The sequence below is a fragment of the Sminthopsis crassicaudata genome, chromosome 4 (genome assembly GCF_048593235.1).
Source record: "Sminthopsis crassicaudata isolate SCR6 chromosome 4, ASM4859323v1, whole genome shotgun sequence".
Classification (NCBI taxonomy): domain Eukaryota; kingdom Metazoa; phylum Chordata; class Mammalia; order Dasyuromorphia; family Dasyuridae; genus Sminthopsis; species Sminthopsis crassicaudata.
The window spans coordinates 134,622,682-134,634,973 of record NC_133620.1 but is presented as its reverse complement, the minus strand read 5'-3'; the positions used below and the strand labels follow the sequence as shown (position 1 = coordinate 134,634,973).

The following is a 12,292-nucleotide window of genomic DNA, read 5'->3' as shown; positions in this document are numbered from 1 at the left end:
AACAAATAAATTTCAAATGTACTTTATTAGACCTGATGGCTGACTAATTAAAGCTTAAACAATCATAAAGAAACTTGAAATTTGCATTTTCAACCAGATGTTATTTCTCTGAAAAATTTACATATTAAAAATATTTTTCTTGTTCTTTTAAAAACTTTTAGGTCTGATAAATATAGTGATTGCAATTAGACACTGTTCTCTATTAGTTTCTATAAGACACCACAGAGCAACACAGAATGTTTTCTTAATGATGAATTACTTAGAAATTTACTCACAGAAAATTCATTAGAATTATTAGACTAAATATTGAATGTTAGACTCAATACCATGCAAGTTTGGGTTAAAAATATTTGTTAGATGTGTGGATTTAATATTATGCTATTTTCACTTTGATGATTGAGGTAAAATTATAATTTAACACATAAGTGTTTAGGAATCTAGTATCAAATTATCTCCTAAATGTACACTTCATATTAGTGACAGCATGACAAAGACAACAAATTACTCTCAAATTATATTAATCTGTTGGTTTTTTATTTTCTTCAAAGCATAAATACATGTAGAAATATATTGAGTGGCTTTTAAGTAGGGCACTGAATGAATGAATGAAGGGCACAAAGCAAAGGAAAAATCATTTCAAACAAATGATCTAATATTATGATGTGCACTAGGAGGTGAATATTTGGACAGCTTAATTGGCTCATATTGTTCCAGGTACAGCCAGATAATCACACAACAACGTGGGAGCTTCCTGGAATGAACTAATTTAATTTCAAAGAATAAGTCACTATTATTTCATTACTATCTATGGCCATGCCAGTCAATGAGCAGTTATTAAGCACTTACTACATGTCAGGCATTACATATCGGTTCTGAAGATACAAAGAAAGACAAAAAATAGTCCCTGCTCTCAAGTAACTTATTTATAGTCTTAACATTTTTTTTAAATGAACCACCTTTAAGTTTTAGCTTGGTCTGCCAATCTGGTAGTGAGAAGTAACAAAGGTTTTAAAAGATTTTTGTCAGCATATTTATCACACAATTTGGCTTTTCAAGTGAGAGACTTGTTTTTAAAGTTTACAGAAATATATCTAATTTTCTATACCAGTATATCTTCCACAAAGGAAAGTTATTTACTCATAACTAATGTTCTCTGAAACAACTCTCAAATCTTGGAAAACATGTAATTCTATTTGATTCCAAGATAAAGCAAATGCAGAATGACTTTGAGTTTTTATAGACTACAGTGAAAATGCTGAAAGCCACAGAGTCCATGTTCCATCAATGATTTGTTCACTTTTCTGAGTAGAAATCAATTTGAACTCTTTTTCCTTTAAAGAGGATGGCTATTTTGGCATGTCCAAGCTACTTCGCTGTAACAATCTCTTTGGAGTTCTTTCATGCTCATCTCATTTGGATTTCAGTGCTTCCTCCCACTCAACAGATGACCCAGGGTTCTTGGGAATCACTGGAAATATTGATTGCATTTTACTCTGAAAGTCTTTCATCTAAAAGGAGAAAAAAAAAAAAAAATCAGTCATCAAATGTTAAAAGAAGCGGTAAATATCCAAAGCTATTACAGACTGACACCTTTGCTGACTAGATAAAATTGCAATGCTCACGGATAAAGACCAAAGAGTAACACTTGAATATAAATAAAATCTAGGATCAAATTTGGGTTCTTTTGAAAGAAAAACAAAATACCTACTTTCCACATTCCAAGTAAGTATTAAACTATGAATCTTAAAAAAAAGAATCTACAAATTTCTCATGTTTATAACTGGTAAAATGTCTCCAATTACTATAAACAAACCAAAAAAGCTATTTGAAACGAAGTCTGATGAATAAGGTAAATGAATAACTAATTAATAAATTTTTGTTAACATACCCCCAAATGTTTTTTGGAAAGAAATATTTTGTGTGGTTTAAAAACTTATTTGAAAGGTTTGAAACAAGTTTCAAGAAGTTTCAAACCTCTAAGAGGAGGTTCCAGAAATACTTTAGCAATGGAAGAATCATTAAGAGAAACTTAAATCTTCTAAGGTAATTAGAATAATGAATGAGAAGAATAATGGCAAGTCTCAGAATCTTTGATATTTTTTCCAGCCCCCAATCCTATCCCTCTTTTGAAACTCTTTATTTCTGAGGAAGATACATCACCTTTCTTCTAGACTCCCAGATTTTCAAGGCTGGCATTATCTTTATTGCTCATTCTACAACCCCAAATATCCAGTTAGTTGACAATAATTGTAGTTTTTAATTCCACAATATCTTGATTTGACTCCTCTCTAGTCACAGGGTAACCTTTCTTGGTCAGTCCCGAATCATCTCTCATTTACACTACTGCAATAATTCGGTAAATCTTTTCCTTCTCCAGTCCATCACAGTTACCAAACTACAGATATAAACATATCACTCCCATCTTACTCTCATTATAACTGACTCAAATAGGAAAAAAACATACACATTCAATATAGACAGAGAGATCAATCTTTTACCCTGCAGAAAAGCATGAAGGGAAGGGAAGAAGGGGGAAGTATGACAGAAGGGAGGGTACATTGGGGGACAGGGCTGGTCAGAAGCAAAACACTTTTGAAGATGGATAGGTTGAAAAGAGAGAGAATAGAATAAACGAGGGAGGGGGAATATAGTTAACAATAGTAATTGTGAAAAGAATTTTCAAGTTAAGTTTTTCTGATGAATTCCTTTTTTCTCAAATGTACAAGGAACTGAGTCAAATTTATAAAAAATAAGAGCCATTCCCAAAATTGATAAGTGATCAAAAGATATGAATTATGCCCAAAAGGTGATAAAATTATGCATATCATTTGACTTAACAATACCACTACTAAGGCATAAATCCCAAGAGATTTAATTAAAAAAAAAAAAAAAAAAGGAAAAGGACCGGTATGTATAATAATATTTATAGCAGCTCTTTTCTCAGGGCAAAGAACTAGAAACTGAGGGACTCATCAATTGGGGAATGGTTGAATAAATTGTGATATGTGATTATGATGGAATACTATTGTTGTATGAAAAAATGATGAGCAGGATACTCTCAGAAAAAAGTCAGAAAATCCTCCATGAGCTCATGCAAAATGAAATATACTATGTACAAAGTAATAGCAATGCTGTTGGACAATCAGCTGTGAAAAAGACTTTGCTATTCTCAGCAAAAAATGAAGGACTTACGATGAAAAATGCTATCCATACCCAAAGAAAGAACTCATAGTGTGTGAATACATATTGAAGAATACTTTTTTTAAACTTTATTTTTCTGAAGGCTTTTTTTGGAGGGAGGGAGTGAAAATGTATGTTTTCTTTCACAACAAGACTATCAGGAAATGTTTTGCATAACTTCACATGTGGCTGCTCAGTGTGGGATGCAATGTAGAGGGAGGAAGAGAAATAATCTGGAACTCAAAGTTTTAAAAACAAATGTAAAAAAAAGTTTTACATGTGACTGGAAAAATTACATGCATGTATATAATACACACATATACTTACCTATAAACATATATGTGTGTATAAACAAACAAAAGAATAAATAAGATAAATAAATAAGCAAGTTAAGTAAGCAAGCATGTTTCTCTCTTGCTCAATAAGCTAAAAAAACAATTTTCTGGGGGGGCAGAGCCAAGATGGCGGAGAAGACATATACTTCATTCTGAGCTCCCCTAATATCCTCACTACTGATTACCAAATTCAGCCTCTGAAATAGTGCTTGACTGGTAGAATCCAAAATATTGGAGGAGGCGAGGTATGCTGAGTGGACCCAGGGGCAAGGGGCAGTCTCTGAGGGTGGAGAATTTGCCGGGAGGACTCTACCACAGGTTGGTGGCTCTTCTTTGATTGCAAAGCAATAGATCAACAGAGAAGTTACACAAACACCAAAGGTAAAGTGTACCCCAAAATGCCAGGGTTTCACAGGATCTACCCACAGCCACCCAGCACTGGGAGTGACTCAGCAGGACCACAGAGCAGCCACATTCTGCAGCACTGGGATTTTGCCCAGGGCAGTGACATTTCCACATCAGCATAGCCACTCTTTACAGCCCATTTGCAAGACTGCTACTGTCCATCTATCCCTATTCTATGGAGGAAGCTGGGAACCTCCTTGCCCTGAAGGCTTTTAAAAAATGAGTAAAAAAGCAAAGCGAGCTCTAACTATAGACAGCTTCTATACAGAAAGAGAGCAAATTTCTTTTTTTTTTTTTTTTTAATTTTTATTTTATTTTAAAATTATAACATTTTTTTGACAGTACATATGCATGGGTAATTTTTTACAACATTATCCCTTGCACTTACTTCTATTCAGATTTTTTCCCTTCCTCCCCCAACCCCCTCCCCCAGATGGCAAGCAGTCTTATATATGTTAAATATATTACAGTATATTCTAGATACAATATATGTGTGTAGAACCGAATTTTTTGTTGCACAGGAAGAATTGGATTCAGAAGGTAAAAATAACAGTTTACACTCATTTCCCAGTGTTCCTTTTCTGGATGTAGCTGATTCTGTCCCATCATTAATCAATTGGAATTGGATTAGCTCTTCTCTATGTTGAAGAAATCCACTTCCATCAGCATACATCCTCGTACAGTATCATTGTTGAAGTGTATAATGATCTTCTGGTTCTGCTCGTTTCACTCAGCATCAGTTGATGTAAGTCTCTCCAAGCCTCTCTGTATTTCTCCTGTTGGTCATTTCTTATAGAACAATAATATTCCATAACATTCATATACCATAGTTTACCCAACCATTCTCCAATTGATGGACATCCATTCATCTTCCAGCTTCTAGCCACTATGAAAAGGGCTGCCACAAACATTTTGGCACATACAGGTCCCTTTCCCTTCTTTAGTAGTTCCCTGGGGTATAAGCCCAGTAGTAGTATGGCTGGGTCAAAGGGTATGCACATTTTGATAACTTTTTGGGCATAATTCCAGATTGCTCTCCAGAATGGTTGGATTCTTTCACAACTCCACCAACAATGCATCAGTGTCCCAGTTTTCCCACAGTTTTCCCAACATTCATCATTATTTGTTCCTGTCATCTTAGCCAATCTGACAGGTGTGTAATGATACCTCAGAGTTGTCTTAATTTGCATTTCTCTGATCAATAGTGATTTGGAACACTCTTTCATATGAGTGGAAATAGTTTTAATTTCATCATCTGAGAATTGTCTGTTCATATCCTTTGACCATTTATCAATTGGAGAATGGCTTGATTTCTTATAAATTAAAGTCAATTCAAAAGAGAGCAAATTTCCAACCCTAAGGAGACTAATAGCAGACAATCTCGAGACAAAATCCCAAAGGAGGATATAATCTAGTCCCCATCTGTTGTAAGATTTTAAAGTTCAAATTAGCTATCACAAATGACGTGTTTCAGAAGCCAACTATAAAAGAACTTTAATAATATCTATAATTTAATAATGTCTAAAGGCAGCAAAGAATAGACCTTTTGCAATAACAAAACCAGCATATAAGGATAATAACTAAATACACTACAATTATTTCTTTTTTTTCCCCCTGAGGCTGGGGTTAAGTGACTTGCCCAGGGTCACACAGCTAGGAAACGTTAAGTGTCTGAGACCAGATTTCACTACAATTATTAATACAATAATCAGAATAGATAAAAAAGAGAGAGAAAACATCACGAATTCAGGGGATTGACACCTCTGACTCACTGTGGCTGGGGAGTCCCATGTTCAGCCTATGAGTCCTGAACTGGGAACAATTCCAGGCAGAGTGTCTTCTCCATGACTGAGACTCCAATGAGCCATTTCAGAGCAGTGGCTTTTATGGGGTGACAGACAAAGAAGGCTTTGGGCAAAGAATTTGGGCTATCAATGGGCTAGGAGCTTTGGGTGTCAGCCCATCTTCTTGGCTTTTGGCCATGGGAATACAGATGTGTTAGCTCATCAAGGAGATAAACATGAGGGACTGCAAGGTTGTAATTAATAATTTGACATACATGGGAGATTAACCATTTCTCCCAAGTATTGTCCTTGACTTTCAGGAGGGGCTAGTTCCTTCAACATAAGATAAGCAGCCAACGCAAACATAATACATTCCTTGAGAAGTCAACTAAAGGACAAAGTGAACTTACTCAGGAATAGGGATCACCATCATACAAGGCTCTCCTAGAAGAAATTATAAAAGATCTTAAAAGAGAGCTAGAAGAAAAATGAGGAAAGGAAAGAGAAGCTCTGCAAGAGAATATGGAAAAGGCATATAACTCACTAAAAGAAAAATTTGATAAAGTAGAAAAAGAAAACTTCCTGAAGTGTGAATTGGAAAAGGTAAAGAATTCCCAGGAAAGTAGGATTTGTGAATTGGAAAAAGAAAATAACTCTGTTAAAAAAAAAATTAGTGAAATGGAAAAAAATTTCATAGAGCAAAACAACTCATTTAAAAACTCAACTGGACATATACAAAAAGAAGTAAAAAAAAGTTAATGAAGAAAATAACTCAAAAATCAGAACTGAACAAATGGAAATGAATGATTCATTGAAGCATCAAGAATCAGTCAAGCAAAACAAAAAAAAAAATGAAAAACTAGAAAAAAATTAAATATTTACTTGGAAAAACAACAGACCTAGAAAATAGATCTAGGAGAGATAATCTAAGGATTATTGGGCTTCCTGAAAACTGTGATGAAAAAAAGAGCCTAGACACTATTTTTCAGGAAATCATCAGAGAACTGCCCAGATGTCATAGAATCAGAAGGTAACATGTCATTGAAAGAATTCATTGAACACCTTCTGAAAGAGACCCGAATATAAAAAATCCAAGAAATATTGTGGATAATTTCAGAACTAATCAGACTAAGGAAAAAAATAATACAAGCAGCCAGAAAATAACAATTCAAATACCGAGGAGCCACAATAAGGGTTACTCAAGATCTAGCTGCTTCCACATTAAAAGAGAGAAGGGCCTAGAATCTGATATTCCAAAAGGCAAAAGAACTTGGAATGCAGCCAAGAATAAAGTACCCAGCTAAGCTGAGCATTTTCTTCCAGGGAAGATGATAGACATTTAATGAAACAGGTGAATTCCGTTTATCCCTAATGAAAAAAACCAGAGCTAAACAAAAAATCTGACCTCCAAATATGACTCAAGAAGCATAAAAAGATAAAAAAAACTCTTAAGAATTGTATTTCTGTTACAGGCATATATAAAGAGCATGTGTATAATTTGACCTTACTGTTATAATATTTTTAAAAGGGAATTAGAAGTAGAAAGGGGATTGTATCAGAAAAAGGGAAAAGTAGGGTAAAAAGAGGGAAATTACATCTCATGAAGAAGCAAAGGAAACCTATCATATCTGAGGGAATTAAGGGAAGGGGGGAGGAACACTGTGTGAATCCTACACTCATCAGATTTGGCTCAAAGAGAAAATATTAGACATATCTGGTTTATAGAGAAACTTCTCTCACCTCATTAAAAAGTGGGAGAGGAAAAGAGAAAAGGAAAAGAGTAGGCTAAATAGAAGGAAGTACAGAAATAATAAAGAAAAGGTATAAGAAAGGGGGAGGGACTCAAAGGGGGTGGGAAGGATTCTAAAAAGGGAGAGCTGTGTGAGGCAAGTGGTGCCCCAAAGTTTAATACTGGGGAAGGGGGTAAGAAGGGAAAGAAAAAGAAAAGTATAATCTGGGGATAATAAGATGGAAGGAAATACAGAATTAGTAGTGTTAACCACAAATGTGAATGAGATGGAACTCTCCCATAAAGTGGAGGCCGATAGCAGACTGGATCGGAAGCCAGAAGGAATAGAATTAAAATAATTCCAACAACTTACTTAAACAATTTTTTGACACAGGAAGCTAGTAAATAAGTGGAGAAAAGTACAACACTAACTATAGTAATTTTATACAAAAATTTAACAGATTTAAATCAAATGCATTAACTAGAAAAGACCAAAAGATCATTAAAAAGTTTTTGATTAGAAAAGACTTAACAAATGAGAAAAGTAGCAACCAAGGACAACATGGATTTACTGGATTTTATTAGATCCAAAACACTGGACTTTATTAGAAGAAAAATATATTTGTAAAACTTTATGAGGAAGGATAGAGGAAAAGATTATAGTGTCACCATGTAAGCCTAACAGGAAATCAACATTTCTATATATCATATAAAGTATAATTTCAAACTTTGCTATATTCAGCAATCTTCACCTAAAAACTAACAAAAATAATATACAGTCCTCATTTTATGGAACAGATTTAAAATATCAAAATTGATTACAAAGCAAACCCTATATTTCCATTAACTGCCATTATGAAATATTGAAGATACATTCTCTTGAGAAAAAAGATAATTTAAAAGTCTAAATAAAATGAAATAATTCTTGTAAAAAACTTTGTAAATCTTAATTACATAAATGTTATTGTTATTATTATTAAATTGAAAACTTTTGGTAAGAAAGTGATTAAAATAGTTGTCAATTCTATAGTATGTGAATATTATTGTTTTACCATTATTTTTTATGAATGAGGTATCCTCTCAATTTTTAACTATCTCAAATTTTTTTTCACATCCCTAAGAATATTGCCATCTTATTAAAAAATAAAATTTACCATCTTATTTACCATCTCTACATACATGATCTCCTCTAATTTACTTTTTTTTGTTCAAGTATTTACAATGTTCAGGAATGCTGAGCAGAATTAATAAGAGTGGATTTAATAAATTATATATTTATAAAATTCTCTATGAAAGTTCCTTTAGAAATGTAATTATCAACCTTAAATTTCTGATAAACAATAATAATATCTTTATGTCACAATAAAATCTTATCGAAATGCCATTGCCAATAGAAGGGAATAAATAACTTTTTTTGAAAAGTAACAATGCCATAAATATTAACTATTTATATTTATCATAAATTAATCTTTTTGTGGAGGAGCTGGATCTATACATTCACTGAAGTAAGGAAATATCAGTGATGAAATTTTTTTTCTACCAATGCCAAAGTTCTGCAGTTTTTAGTCTTAGAAAGACAGATTATACAAGGTCACATGGCTAGAGAATGGGCAAGGTAGGACTTGAGCTCAGTCTTTTCTTATTCCAAAGTCAGCTCTCTCTCTCTACACTCTGTTATCCTGTCTCTCCAACAGTTTTGTCCATAGGGCATTATTTGACCAAGAGTATATTACTTAAGCTGTTTGAACTGTAGCCTTCATTTAATATAATCACATTTCAAAGCACCAATTTTCAATGAAATCTTTTAAATTACAGAAAAACATTTGTTGTTCAGTCATTTAACTCATGTCTGCCTCTCTATGAGTCCTTTAGGATTTTCTTGGCAAGGATATTAGAGTAGTTTGCCATTTCCTTTTCCAGTTCTGAGGAAACTGAGATAAACCATTTTAAATGAAAACCAGTCACACACCGGTTAGGGTTTGAGGCCAGATTTGTACTCAGGAAAATGAGTCTTCTTGATTTCAGGTCTAGTACCCTATTCACTGTGCCAACTAAAGGCCACAGAAAATATATTCATTTGAAAACTCTGAATGGATGCCATTTTGTTTCAAAATGCTGAGTAACAAAACCAAAATATACATGTAAATTGAATCTTAACTTCACTATTTTCAACAACATCATCCTGATTACACAGGTTTGTACTTAAGTGTTATTTTCAATTCCTCATTTGAACTTGTTCCACATTTTCAATCAGTTTTCAAATCTTGATCTGGCTCCAGAATACTCTCTCACCTTCCCTCTACCTTCAAAACACTTCAAATGCCACCTTCTACATGAGACCTTTCCTAAGGATGTCCCATCCCACCCCACCAGTATCCTTCTAATACCTTCCATTTATTTTGTATACATATATTATATATACTTATATATGTGCGGATTGTCTCCCCCAGTAAAAGGGATAATCAATTTCATATTTTCCTTTGCATTTCTGAATGGCTAGTATTTAGCAGAATCTTTAAAAATGCTTATTGATTTTGAAACCTAAAAATACCAAATTTGGCCAAAGTAAACTCATTTTGATAATTTCATGAAAAAATGTTAGGCAGATAAAAGACTTCATTTTCATTCAGTCAACAATAAACTGCAAAAAAATAGTGCTATAATATAACACTAGAGTACTTGGTGTTCTGTTCCTAAACAATGTCACAATTTGACATGTCATTGTATCATAAGGAAGTTACTTCAATTAGCCTATCTTCTCCTTACAATATTTCCTTAATCATGGTACAACAGAATATTTTTCTATCTTCACAATGAAATATTGTGATAAGCTCCTCCATTCAGCATGGCAAGGTAAATGCTAATTTCCAGGGATTGACTACTGACAAATGTCAGCTTGATATAGTTTAACTGAGAACTGCTGTTTAGTTCACAATGCAGATGCCAGAGCCTTTCATTTCTGAATAGGAGTTAACATCTACAGTACTCCTGAGGCGAGAGCTACTTGAACATATTAATTTATTTACATTATTATATTAGCATATATAGTAATATAGGACATATAATCCCAGCTTTCCATTTTTCCAAGTACCTTAAGCAGCCTCCTTTTTATCTAATGTTATCCTATTGAGAATCTTTATTCCCTTCCAAATCCCTACCATCTCATATGCAGAAAGCTTAGAATCTATATTCAAGTCAATTGATTTAGAAATAAAAGTTAATGTGTAATGTTCTGAGAAATACAATCTTTGAAAGTAATCATTCAAACAGCCAATTTTTATTATAGTGAATAACATTACAGCACAATTCAAAAGCAATCTTCTATTAACAATGAAGTAAAGTGAGCAACAGGAGTTGATTCTACAGTTCTTACTTAAGTGTCAAGGCAAGGGAATTTTGCTTGTCCCAGGGTGTTGCTAAGACCCTACCCAATAAGATCAATTTGTAATATGTTTTGATTTAACAACCCAATATGCTCAGTATCCAGAGGCAAGAAGTTTCTAAAGTGATTTCACTAAGTTGAGTTTTATTTTTAGCAACTGTAAAATTTAGTGACACTGTCTTTTGCTGCCAAATAAATTATAGTAACTGTTCCACCTCTGTCAAGAGTCTTTCTAAAAGCCAATCATATACTTTATTGCATTAAATAATATCTAATAGCTAAAGATCACTGTTATTTTCCTATCCTAACCTGATGATTCCACCTCATCTGGCAAAATCAAGAGCACCTAAAAGCAGCTTCCATTTCATAATGTCTTTTTAATGTGCACTGCTGACAGTATGTCACGGGGAGAAAAAAAAAAAGCTTTAGATTGCTCCATTAGGGAAAGTAGTTGTTAAGTCTTGTTTGGAATAAAATGACAAAAAATAGATTTCTTGATCAAGTGAATCCTAGAGTTAACGTTTTCAAACACACGTACCTTCCAATATTCTTGCATTACTAAGTCAACCTAGATTTCTAGAAGACTTAGTTTCCTATATTTAGTTCATGTGTCAATAAAAAAGCTTATATTAATTTCCATATAATAATTAAAGTCTCTAAAAAGAAATATTAACTGGTAGCAAAATATGGTACACTTATCTTGTCCTTCAACATTTTTATACCCCACATAATTTTTGCTCAGTTCTGGAGTATTTATTTTTGTGTAAGTGAACAGGTACACTGTTACTCTTATTCCAGTCTTCTTTCTCATTATTAATGTCACTGAGAATTCTGGAGATATGATAAAAAGCAAGCAAAGCTGAGAATAGACATACTCTAAAAAATTCATTAAATGTTCATTTTGGACAGGTATAAATTTTTATATACAGTAGGGGCAGTGTTACCTTTACTCATAATTAAAGACTATGCTTTTCAAATGCTCTTCAAATGAAAAGAGGCCAGTGGTGCCTTCTGTTAAAATAGAGAATGATTTTAAATAAGCATAAAAATAAATCCTTTGAAAATTTTCAGAATTTCAAATTTGGATTAAGATCACTTATTACAAAAAAAAAAAAAAAAAAAAAAAAATGAGCCAAACCCCACCAACAGCAACCACATAAATCCTGAAGGTTAAGTAAATAATAGTATAATTAGCATCTAACATTATTATATCATATATGAAAATGCTCCTCTTAAAATCTTACTTTAATGGTTCACTTTGACATGGAACATCTCAAAAGTTGGCTCATTAGAACACATGCCATTTAATAAGGGAGTCTATTAAAGTACTATGCATGTTATCTAAAGACAGACTAAATTCTGAAAGTCTCATTAGAAGGTGGGATGCTAGGAGATGAATTTTTTTTAGTTATAAACATAAAGTTACAAATACAAGCATATTCAAATTAGTTTTAAAAAGGTGGTTTGGGAGAGAGAA

The 12,292-nt window shown here is 33.1% G+C and overlaps 1 protein-coding gene across 1 annotated transcript in view; it reads right to left on the bottom strand.

Annotated features, from left to right (window-relative positions):
• Positions 1-512: 512 nt before the first annotated feature.
• TMEM242 (transmembrane protein 242) overlaps positions 513-12,292 on the bottom strand; it is a 54,814-nt gene continuing 43,034 nt past the window's right edge. Inside the window, exon 4 of the mRNA XM_074309441.1 lies at positions 513-1,508. Within this exon, the coding sequence (XP_074165542.1) occupies positions 1,410-1,508 (99 nt within the window). The 3' untranslated portion in view covers positions 513-1,409. The remainder of the gene's footprint in view (positions 1,509-12,292) is intronic.